General features: G+C 36.1%; 1 protein-coding gene across 1 annotated transcript in view; it reads left to right on the plus strand.

Annotated features, from left to right (window-relative positions):
* The window catches only part of Zfc3h1 (zinc finger C3H1-type containing), a 63,747-nt gene that overhangs the window by 9,015 nt on the left and 41,975 nt on the right, over positions 1–12,757 (plus strand). Inside the window, exons 3-6 of the mRNA XM_048359376.1 lie at positions 6,088–6,152; positions 9,265–9,463; positions 10,054–10,280; positions 11,686–11,809. Of these exons, the coding sequence (XP_048215333.1) occupies positions 6,088–6,152; positions 9,265–9,463; positions 10,054–10,280; positions 11,686–11,809 (615 nt within the window). The remainder of the gene's footprint in view (positions 1–6,087; positions 6,153–9,264; positions 9,464–10,053; positions 10,281–11,685; positions 11,810–12,757) is intronic.

The raw sequence follows: 12,757 nt of genomic DNA on the forward strand, positions 1-12,757 counted from the left end.
CCTAAAAGAATGACCAAATTGATACAATTATCTTTTTTTTTGGCCAGTCCTGGGCCTTGGACTCAGGGCCTGAGCACTGTCCCTGGCTTCTTCCCGCTCAAGGCTAGCACTCTGCCACTTGAGCCACAGCGCCGCTTCTGGCCGTTTTCTGTATATGTGGTGCTGGGGAATCGAACCTAGGGCCTCGTGTATCCGAGGCAGGCACTCTTGCCACTAGGCTATATCCCCAGCCCCCATATACAATTATCTTTTAAAGATAATTTCCCTGAGTTTAGAACTCTAGGAAATGTGATCAACTGTTTACCTAGCAAGGATAAGGCCATGAGTTCAAACTCCAGTACTAAGAAAAAAAAAAAGAATTCTAGGTCAATTATATTCTTAAAATAAGTGAATATATTTTCAGGCTTCTATTGTTGAGAAGTCAGGTACCAGTTGTACTGGTTTTTAATTTGAAGGTAATCTACTTTCATTAGTTCTTCTCTTGGTTCTTTTAAAGATCCTACAGCAAGTTTGATATTCCATTGTTTGTCACATGTTGGTTATAGATTTTATTTATCCGCCTGTGATCTCTTTTTTTTTTTTTTTTTTGCCAGTCCTGGGGCTTCGACTCAGGGCCTGAGCACTGTCCCTGGCTTCTTTTTTTTTTTTTGCTCAAGGCTAGCACTTTGCCACTTGAGCCACAGCGCCACTTCTGGCCGTTTTCTGTATATGTGGTGCGTGCTGGGGAATTGAACCCAGGGCCTCATGTATAGGAGGCAAGCACTCTTGCCACTAGGCCATATCCCCAGCCCCGCCTGTGATCTCTTTTTGAATCCGGATTTGATCTTTCTTTGGTTCTGAAATTTTGTTATATCTAAAATAGTGCCTTAATACACATTTTGTGGAAGTCTGTGTAGATGTATGTTATATTAAGTCATCTCCCATTATACTTCATGCCTCTTTGTTTCTCTTAACCCTCTAGCTCTATATTTGCCACATTCTGGGAAGTATTTCTTTGTATCCTTCATTTTATTGATTTTTTTTTTTTTTTGAGCTGTATCTGAGTTTTAAATTTCAGTTACAGGGGCTGGGAATGTGGCTTAGTGGTAGAGTGCTGGTCGAGCATGCTTATGAAGCCCTCGGTTACTATTCCTCAGCCCACACAAATAGAAAAAGCCAGAAGTGGAGCTATAGTTCAAGTGGTAGAGTGTTAGCCTTGAACAAAAGAAGCAAGGGACCGTGCTCAGGCCCTGAGTTCAAGCCCCAGGACTAACTAAATAAATAAAAGTTGAACTGCTAGCAAAAAAAAATTCAGTAACTTTTTTATTTTAGTATTCCATTTTTGTTTTTCTTTCTTGTATCAATTTGGTCATTCTTTTAGGTTCCTTCTCCCTTTTATGTTTGCAAATGTATCATTATTTTCTTAAATTAACCATAGATTTGTTTTGTGTTTTCTTTTTTTGTGCCTGCTGGTTTCCAGTACCTGGGGGACTTGGCTCATTATGTTTCTTTTTACTGCTTCTCATTTTGTTGAATGTTCAGGGTATTTTGTTTGATTGTGTTTTGTTAAGGTGAGATGCTCATTTTCCTTTCCTTTTTTATTGGTCAGAAGTTTTGGGGACTTAAGGAAGAGGCTTCTCTTGGGAGAATTTGTCTTTTCTCTTGCCTTGAACATGAGTAGCCTGGCATGGGATTTCTTCTAAGGTTTTCAAGACCATCCATATTGTATAAATTTGATTGCAAATCTGAGTGATAACTATTTCTTATTATATATTATTGGAAAGATGCTTTTCTACAAAGAAGTTAGAAATTTGAACTTCTGATAAAAAACTTCCTTCTACTGTGTGCCAGTGACTCATGCCTGTAATCCTAGCTACTGGGGAGGTTGAGATCTGAGGATCACTGATAAGAAGGACTGTGAAACTCTTATCTCCAAATAGCTACCAGGTAGAATGCTTATCCTGGAGCGAAAAAGCCCAGGCCATGAGTTCAAGCCCCAGGAACAGCACAAAAGAAAAACCCACAAAAATCCCCCAAACTACCTTTCTTTTTTTCTTCCTTCTTCCTTCCCTCCCTTCCTCTCTCCCTTTCCTTCTCTCCTTCCTCTCTCCTTCCCTTTGTCTCTCCTTTTCGTTCCTCCCTTTTTTTGGGGGGATAGAGAATACATTCATGTAGCTATCAAAGTATAATATGGATTATGTGTGAAAGCCTGCAGTAATTTAGAGGAAAAGTAATATCCCCACTTGGATTTATAAAGTTTTCACAGAGACTAAAATGTTTGTTATACATTTCAGAAAATGAGTCCTTTCCATTTGAGAAATAAGGAACCAGTGAAAATTTGTATTTAATATGTAATCATTAAGCTGTCAAATATCTTAGGGAAATGAATGAATGAGGTATTTTAAATAATTCACTGAACAAAGAATTGGAGGAAAACCAAACAGCTCTAATATGTCTAATATCTGAATTAATTTATTCTGTAGGTATTTCTATGTGTGTACCTTCCTTTCTTAATTCCTTCCCAAGACCCTTCTATTGAGCTTTTTTCCTCTCAACAGTTATTACACTTTCATAAATTTTTTCAGTCCCTTGTTTACATATGAGCTTGAGTCCTTTTTGAGAAGATCCACTCAATCTCAACTTTTTACTTCCTTATTATTAACTTACTATTTATATGGAATTTCATTTTTAATTAATTTACTTTGAAGAAATAATAACTCTTTTTGTCTCTGACCATTTTGTTTTTTGTTGCCAGTCCTGGGGCGTAAACTCGGCCTGAGCACTGTCCCTGGCTTCTTTTTGCTCAAGGCTAGCACTCTACCTCTTGAGCTACAGTGCCACTTCCGTCTTTTTTCTATATATGTGGCGCTGAGGGCTTCATATATACGAGGAGAGCACTTTACCACTAGGCCATATTCTCAGCCCTCTCTGACCATTCTGTCTTAACTTATATTCCAGGCTTTCCCCACATTCTCTAAGACCTTGGTCTATCCATTGTTTATTCTCTTTTAACTACTTTGTCTTTAGGGAGTTCTTATAAACATAGTTAAGTTTTCCATCCAAAGATTTAAATGCTTTTTTCTCAACCTACATTCTCCCTTAACTTCTATCATGCATTTCCATTTTTTTCAATGAAACTTTTGGATTGATTAGCCTATATTCCTTCATTTTTCTTCCCACTTCCTCATTAACCTAATACAGCCTACGTTTTTGTCCCTATCATAGTACTGAGATTATGCAGTATTGAAACTCTACATGGCTTGGTTATGGGTAATCCAATTACACAATTCAGTGGTAATTTTTTATTCTTCCATTCATTCACACATTATTTGAACACTTTTTCCTGGGCACTTGGAAGTGCTAATGAGCAAAATAATCATTTAAACTTTCATAGCAACTAGCCTGCCTACCAACTCACCTGCCTTTCTTCCTTCCTACTCATCATTTTTTCCTCCCCTGATACTTGTGTGCCCTCTCCGTCTCCTGTCTTTATCTTTACAGGATTTTACTGTGTTGCCCAAGCTGCTCTTGACCTCCTGGATTCAAGTAATCCTCCTAGCTTAGCACCTTGAGTAGCCAGGACTACAGACACAGTCCGAAATAGTCATTTATGCCATGATAGACATACATTTTAGAGGGAAAGGTGGTGAAAAAATAAACTTACAGCAGTCTGTAGCAGGGTAAGTAGGATGGGAGTTGAGGATGAAAGGTTATTGGTTGGTCAGGATAGTTCTTAGTTTTAAGGCTTCATCAGTCAAGCCACAAATTGATTTCTGAATATTCTAAAGCTTTTGAGAATCATGAAAGTAGAATGGTGACCCTAATATATAGGATGCCTAGCATATTTTGGGAATAACAAAAGCACATGGTATTTTGCTATTCTTTAAAGTATGGTTATTTTCTTAAAATGGACATATGTATTTGTAAAGATACCATACTACAGAATTATGTGGTAAAAACCACTTAGCATGGGGAAAAGAGTTGGGAAACAAACTTTGTCAGTGGGACATGAAAAAAGTAATGAAAAATGTTAGTATAGTGTTCCATATAATTGGTGGAAATGCTTAAACTAATAAATATATCAGTTATCCTTGAAAAAACTCTAAAATGTGCTTTGACAGTTGGCAGGTTTTCAGTGTGTTACTGTGAGGTAGAACAGCCCTCAGATTATTTTCTATTACATCAGTCACATTGAAATAAGTTCACATTTTCAGAATAATCTTACAGCAGAACTCATCTACTAAAGAGTAAATGAGGGCTGGGAATATGCTTTCCTTGCATACATAAAGCCTTGGGTTCCATTCCTCAGCACCACATATATAGAAAAGGCCAGAAGTGGTACTGTGGCTAAAGTGGTAGAGTGCTAGCCTTGAGCAAAAAGAAACCAGGGACAGTGCTCAGGGCTGGCAAAAAAAAGTAAATGAATTTCCTTTTGTTTGCTTTATCCAGGGTGCTCTAGTTCTTGATTATTTTTACTTCTCACTTTACCGAATAAATTGAATATTATCTCACCAAGAGGCACATATGAATAATAAAATTAAAAACTTTGGAACACCGACAGGTTTGGTATTATGAGAAGAAAACTGGGCTTGCAACTTCAGTTGTTCATCCTGAAGGAATTTTCAGTTTTTAATGTCATCTAACTAAAAGTATTTGTTTCAACACTAATGTACTATATTACATAAATGAAAAGTTTGATATGTTTTGTCAGGAATCTCAGCTAAGACTAGAAATCTAGAGAAATGTAGGTAGACTAATTTTTTTTTGGCATTTGAACTGATTTGTTGTATGCTTTTCTAGGTAAGTAGAAGATCAGGGCTATAAAACAGTGTAATACAGGTTTCTAAATGTGGAATTAATTGTAACTTCTTATCATCTGTGGATATGTGGGTCTTATTAGTACTCTAAGTCTATTTGTTGTTGTTATTTATTTATTTATTTTAGTATTTTTTTATGCCAGTCCTGGGCCTTGGACTCATGGCCTGAGCTCCGACTCTGGCCTCTATTTTTTGCTCAAGGCTGCATTCTGCCACTTGATCCACAGCACCACTTCTGGCCGTTTTCTGTATATGTGGTGCTGGGGAATCGAACCCAGCGCTTCATGTATATGGGCTTCATGTATACGAGGCAAGCACTCTTGCCTCTAGGCCATATTCCCAGGCCCTTTAAAATTTTTTTTGATAGAGCATCTCATTTTGTAGCTGAGGTTGACCTGGAACTCACTGTTTAGCCCAGGTTGGCTTTAAACTGAGATCCTTCTACCTCAGTCTCAGGAGTGCTAAGATCATCAGCATGTATTGCCATCCCCACAAATTCTGTTATTATTTAAAATAATTGTTTTTCTGCTCAGAAATCATTTAATTAAAGTTCATTGTGGGTTTTTTGTTTGTTTGTTTTTACACTGGTTGTTCTTCGTTTTTGGTATTGGGACTTGAATTTAGGGCTTTGTGTTTTTACTTTTTTGTTCAAGATTGGTGCTCTACCACTTGAGCCACACCTCTACTTCTGGCTTTTTGCTAGTTGATTAGAGATCTCTCAGATTTTTCTGTTCCACTTGCTTTGAACCTCTTTTCTCAGATCTCAGCCTTCTGAATAGCTAGGATTATAGGTGTGAGCCACTAGCACTTGGCCACAGTATAGTTTTAATTTAATTAATTGCCTCTTGAATAATTTTGTCTTGTTACTTTTATTTTTTTTTGTTTCGTTTTTGCCAGTCCTGGGGCTTGAACTCAGGGCCTAAGCAATGTCCCTGGCTTCTTTTTTGCTCAAGGCTAGTACTCTACCACTTGAGCCACAGTGCCACTTCCGGCTTTTTCTATATATGTGGCGCTGTGGAATCGAACCCAGGGCTTCATGTATATGAGGCGAGCACTTTTACCACTAGGCCATTTTCCCAGCCCCCTTGTTACTTTTAGAATAAGATTGCTATGAGACATTTTGTCAGATTCTTATTCTCTTTAATGACAATCTCTGGTGAAGAGATTGAGAAAATAAAACCTGATATTGGTACCCTTTAAAGTAATTGCTATTAAATATGAATTATCATTAATTTTAGATTGTTGTGGTTATCTTTTTAAAAGTATTAAAAGATGCTATTTTATTTTGAAGGATTAGAAGATAAAGAGCAAAATTTAACAAGAAGAATTAGTACCTCAGATATTCTATCTGAAAAGGTAAGATACTTTGTGGGATTGGATATCTCTGTAATGCTGATTCTTTGTACTGCTGTTGTCTGTTTTTTGTTTTGTTTGTTTTGAGATAATATCTTGTTAGTCCTGGCTGGTTTTGAGCTTGTCATCCTTCTGGCTCAGTCTCCTGAGTTACTGAAATTCAGGCTTGTGCCACTTTCAGAGCATACTGTGTCTATTTTTGTGAAGTCATTGCTATACCGTTATTTGTACATAAGACTTAAGAAATTCTGGAGAGGGCTGGAATGTGGTTCAAGCAGTAGGGTGCCTATCTAGGAAGCTTAAAGCCCTGAATTCAAACCCTAGCATCACTTGAAAAAATAAAGTTAAAAAATATAACAAAATTCTAGAGAGATGTCTTAGTCTCTTTCCATTAAGTTCTGCAGACACTATTAAACTATAAACATAGTCATATCCATGGAAGATCTTTTTGTTTATGATTTATGATATTTAATTTTGATCCAGAGATTTTTTGTTTGTTTTTGTTGGTGTATTATCCTATGTGGAAATGCTTTGGAGTTAGATAGGCCTTCACCTGGCATGAGATTTTAAGTCCTCCTCTTGACTAATATGTTAGCTGAGTAAGCTATTTAGTGTTTGCTTATGTATGTTTTCTTTTCTACAAAATTAGTTTAATGTTGTGTATTCCTTTGATTGTTGGGAGACTTTGACAGAAACACTAAGATTGTTTATCATATAGTTGGCAATAGCTGAAGTTTTTTGTTGTTATATTAGAGGTCTGAAATGGCTGTAATTTCTTCTTTTGGGATTTCAGTGGGTTTTTTTTTTTTTTTTTGTCGGTTTTGAGGCTTTTGGGCAATGTCCCTGAACTCTTCAGCTTAAGGCTAGCACTCTACCATTTTGAGCCATAGTGCCACTTCCATTTTTCTGGTGGTTAATTGTAGAGAAGAGTCTCACAGATTTTCCTGCCTGGGCTGTCTTTGGAATGAGATCTTCAGATCATAGCCTCCAGAGTAGCTAGGTTTGCATGCGTGAGCCACTAGCGCCTGGCAAGATTTCAGTTTATTAAGAGTAAATTGAAATGGTTTAAAGAGCCTAGGAACTTTAGGATAGTCCTGAATTGTGGAATGATAATATAGCATACACAAACTCAAACATATTTTCAAATATTCTCACTACCATATGAAATAAGCTGATGTATGTTTTGCAGATGAGGTAAGGTTCATTGGTGTTGATTAAATTACTTGCTTAAAGTTACATAGGAGTTAGGTATCAGAGCAAGAATATTAGTATTCCTGTTGTTAATGTAGCTTCTTTAGTTGAGCATATTAGAGTTTTGTAGCAGCATCAGTGATTTCTTTTCATTCCAAGAGGAGTTACAGGGGCTGGGAATAGGGCCTAATGGTAAAGTGCTCGCCTCATATACATGAAGGCCTGGGTTTGATTCCTCAGCACCACATATATAGAAAAAAGCCGGAACTCATGCTGTGGCTCAAGTGGTAGAGTGCTAGCCTTGAGCAAAAAGAAACCAGGGACAGTGCTCAAGCCCTGAATTCAAGTCCCAGGACTGGCAAAAAAAACAACCCAAAAACAAAAACTAAAAGTAGTTACAAAAAATAAAGCAGAGAAGTGATGATGACTTTTTATGTTAAACTCTAGGTCATTATTTTCTAGTAGCTTTTTATATAATTAATGGAAGTGTTTTGTTGCTACACTGTCCACTGTGAGTCACATTTGGCTCTTAAGAGCTTAAAATGTGATTGAGGAAATATTGTTCAAGGGATACAAAGTCACACTTATTGCAGGAATAAGAAACTCTGGTAAACTCTTGTACGGTGGGTGATTATACAAAATAGTGATGTGCTGTACATTTCAAAAAGCAAGAAAGACAAAATTTTGAATGTTTTCACCATCAAAAGTAATAAATGAGGTATTTCAACCTTTTAAAATATACAGTATAGGGGGAGGGAGGGGGCATGAGGGACAAGGCAACAAACAGTACAAGAAATGTATCCAATGCCCAACGTATGATACTGTAACCTCTCTGTACATCAGTTTGATAATAAAAATTTGAGAAAAAAAAATAAAAAAAATAAAATATACAGTATATGCATGCTTTGAAATACTGCATCCATGGGATTTCACCAGTATGTGCAATGTTTATGTATTAGTTAAAAACTATACATTGGGCAAGTTGGCTCAAGCCTGCTAGCTATTTGGGAGGTAGAAGTTAGGGAATAGAATGATTGGAAACCAGGTGGGGCAAAAAAAAAAATTAGGAGACCCATCTCAGCCAGTAGTTGGAGACACAGTGGCAAGCTCTTGTTATCCCAGTTACCAGAGGAAGTACAGTGGCATAGGCTTGTCATTCTGACTTGGGGAAGCACAGTTAGGATGAATGCAGTCCAGGCTGGCCTGGGAATAAAATGAAACCCTGCCTTGACAATAACCAATGTAAAAGGAGCATGACTCAAATGGTAAATTGCTTGCCTAGTAAGCTGGAGGCCCTACTGTTCAAACAAAATTTAAGTAGAATGAGAAGATTAGGAAATGGGAAGGCTTCTTAAGCATCTACTTTTGACATCATTCTATTTTTAGTTTTTCTGAACAAAAGTCTGTGTTCAAAAATTCAAAGTAATGTCTATAGACTCATATTCAAATATAAACAAGTTTCTGTAGTTTCCCTTCAATCGTGATTTTAAGAAAAAAATGTTTATATTTTTAGATATATATTTGTGTGTACATATACATATATGGTTATAAGAGCTTGCAATGTTAATATTCAGTATATGATTTTATGAGTAAAGAATCTTAGATTTTTGCTTTATTTGCATTTGCTGCTGACAGAATTTTACTTTCAAGTTTGGGTAGCCTTGTTAAATACTTATGGCCAAATTCTCCTGTTTTACATCATCTGAGTTATTTGTTGTCTCCTGTCTACTTCTATTTATTGATTTTCTATGTTAAATTAGTCTTGAGTTGTGGGAATTTGTTTCCTTATTTTGCCCCAAATTGCCATTTAAATATTTGCCTTTAACTTTAAATTCTTATCTTTTAAAAGAGCTCAATTTGGTGAAATGTTTAAAGTTAAGTAATAAAATTTTTAAAAAGTAACTTCCTTTTATTTGTTTTAAAGAAACTTGGTGAAGATGAAGAGGAGCTATCTGAGTTACAGCTTCGTCTTTTGGCTCTTCAGTCAGCCAGTAAAAAATGGCAACAGAAAGAGCAGCAGGTGATGAAAGAAAGCAAAGAAAAGTTGACCAAGACAAAAACTGTGCAGCAAAAAGTTAAAACCAGTACAAAAACACATTCGGCCAAAAAAGTTAGCACTGCAGGTATTATTTGTGTTACATTCTTTTAACTGAATTCATATATAACTGTAGTTTCTGAATTTTTAATTCAGAAAGTTTTGAGTTTGAGAAATTGTAGGACGCTAATATAGATTAGTCTTATGTAAATAACTTAGTAACCAACTGTGTACATGAGCCCATGATAATAAAAACAGCTTTTAAAACTCTTTTGTTACCAATAAGACTAACTCATTTTGGGTTGCTAGTGTCTCACGCCTGCAATGGTAGTTACTCAGGAGGCTGAGATCTGAGGATTGCCATTAGAAGTAGCCTAGGTAGGAAAGACTAATCTCCAATTAACCACGAGAAAACTGGAACTGGGGAAGTGGCTCAGAGTGGTAAAGTGCCATCCCTGAGCCAAATCCAGGCCCTTAGTTCAGGCCTCAAGACCAATTAAAAAAAAAACCCCAAATCAACAACTAAGAAATTGATACTAGTAGTTCTATATATTTTTTTCTTTTTGCTTATTTTCTTTAGGGTAATAGTAGTATTTAAATTTAGGGCCTTGAGCTTGCTAGAAAGGCACTCTACTGCTTGAGTCACACCTTCAGCCTTGTTTCTATTTTCACTTAAAGCTAAACAGGCTTTGAGAAAGCAGCAAACAAAGGCGTGGAAGAAACTACAGCAACAGAAAGAACAAGAAAGACAGAAAGAAGAAGATCAGCGGAAACAAGCTGAAGAAGAAGAGAGAAGAAAAAGAGAAGAAGAAATAAGAAAAATTCGAGATCTTTCAAATCAGGAAGAGCAGTACAATCGATTCATGAAGTTGGTTGGTGGCGGAAAGAGGAGATCAAGGAGTAAAGTAAGGAATGTGAATCAGAACATTATTCAGATTTAAATGCCATTATAGTCTTATTTTATAGATTTAATTAAATAGGAAACACTACAAATAACTTAGGATTGATAGAACTTACTACATAATTCTTACAGAGTAAAGAAGATATATTTGAGAATTAATCTTTGTAATCACATACTAGAAGTAGGAGAAATTATAAAGGAAGATACAATTTTGATAATCTGTTTACAAGAATAAGAATACTAAGTTGTGGTAAAGACTGACTCAAGGTGGCTATGTGTTAAGTATAGGAGCTGAATTGCTTTAGTTTTTACTGTTTTTACTGTGGAAAGAGAAATTCAGGTTTTACATAATGGACTGTTTTAAAGAATGTTAAGCCATCATATAGCAATAACTAGTGCAGCTGACTTTTGTATTTAGTCAGTAAATATTTGTTGAGCATTTATGTATATAATTCATTGATAATGAGTAAGTTGTTATCTTTTGAGGATAGTATTAGAATTAAACAAGAGAGTTAATATTGACCTAGTATAATTGGTGATGTTTTTATGGAATTTTGAACTTTAAGATAGTAAAGAGTAAGATTCTTTAATTGGTAGGATTCAGGAGCTAAGGGCAAGGAATATTGTTAATATTATTATTATTTTTTAATTAAAAAAATGTACCAGTCCTGGAGCTGGAATTTAGGTCCTGGATGCTATCCCTGAGCTTTTTTGCTCTACCACTTGAACCACAGCTTCACTTCTGTGTGTGTGTGTTTGTGTGTGTGTATGTGTGTCTTGTGTGTAAGACACACGTAATTGGAGATAAGAGTCTCACAGACATTTCTGCTTGGGTTGGCTTCACACCACAATCCTCAGATCTTAGCCTCCTGAGTAGCTAGAATTACAGGCATGAGCCATCAGTGCTCACTGTAAATATTCTTTTATCCTTGTGTGTGTGGTTGTGTGGATGTGATTCTAGAGTTTAATTTCACCTTGTGCTTTATAGGCAGGTGCTCTTGTCACTTGAGCTTCACTTGCAGGCCTTCTAATCTTGACATAAAGCTAGTATTTTTTCCTCTAATTTCACACAGAAGCCATAAGTGTTCAAGAGCTTGTAATTGTATTTTATATAGGAACAACTAATTATTTAAGTGGCTCAGCTAACTGGGAATTTCATCTATAGATACTGCTTGCTAGATTCCATTTTCTGTCTGGTGCTGCCTTTATAAAATGCCCACCACAATGTATTTGTCATGTCAACTGAATTTCCCAAATCGGATGTCACAAGATGAATCTGTCTAAATCATCTTGATTTTTTTATACTTGCTCCCTAGAAGATAATTATCAGTTCTTTGGTGGTTTATAGCCTAAGAATAGTGTAAGATAGAAAATACTTTGAAACTAAGAAAAACGTGTTGTATACTTAGTCTTCAGATCCTGACCTGAGGCGATCCTTAGATAAGCAACCTACTGATAGTGGAGGAGGCATTTATCAATATGATAACTATGAAGAAGTTGCTATGGATACAGATAGTGAAACCAATTCTCCAGGTATGAGCCCAAACCTGAAACATTTGTGTTTTCACAATTACTATAGAATGGTCATTTACCAACTCAAAATCTTGGAAGAAATGTGTTCTTAAGGTGAGATTTGCTGATGAATTCTATAACCACATTTGAAGTTGTAAATACTTAGCAAACGCCCAAATATTTGTACATTTTATTTCCAAGTATTTCTAGTCTCTAAATAAAAGAAGCATTGTTTAAACTGTTTATTGGTTCAAAAACATGAAGATTGTGGGAATGATAACTCTTGATCTTTGGCCAAAATTCTTTCTGTGTTTAAAAAAAAAATCCCTTCTGCTTTTAGGATTCCTACCTCCTTTTAGTGATGATAGTTTTCACAAATCTGGAGATGGAAAGTGCTGAGACTAATGGCATCTTAGGAAAGGCTTTTTAGAATTGATTAGAGTTCTACCTCAACTACTTTGCATAGTTTAGAATCTTTTCTTGATTTGAGGCCCAGAGCCTTGGCTTTTGATGATATTCTGAGGTGATTGCCTATTAGAGATCTAGTCTCTCCCTAATTAAAAACATGTGAGTCTGTGGCAGATAACAAGTTAGGATTCTGGGCATTGCAGTGCTTGAAAGGTTATATGATCAGTATAATTCTCCCTGTGGTTACATTGTGGGACCAAATAAAAACTAGATCCCTCCTTTTTGGTTTGTTAACAGAAAGCAAAACAAAGGTTTGGGTAATGTTCACCAGTAGTATTCATTTCTAGAGCATTTTTTAGCCAGTGTTTAAAAGATTTTTATTTAACTTTTTTTTTTTTTTTTTTTTTTTGGCCAGTCTTGGGGCTTGCACTCAGGGCCTGAGCACTGTCCCTTGCTTCTTTTTGCTCAAACCTAGCACTCTACCTCTTAAGCTATAGCACTGCTTCTGGCTTTTTCTGTTGATGTGGTGCTGAGGAATCGAACCCAGAGATTCATGCATGC

This window comes from Perognathus longimembris, chromosome 1 (genome assembly GCF_023159225.1).
Source record: "Perognathus longimembris pacificus isolate PPM17 chromosome 1, ASM2315922v1, whole genome shotgun sequence".
Classification (NCBI taxonomy): Eukaryota; Metazoa; Chordata; class Mammalia; order Rodentia; family Heteromyidae; genus Perognathus; species Perognathus longimembris.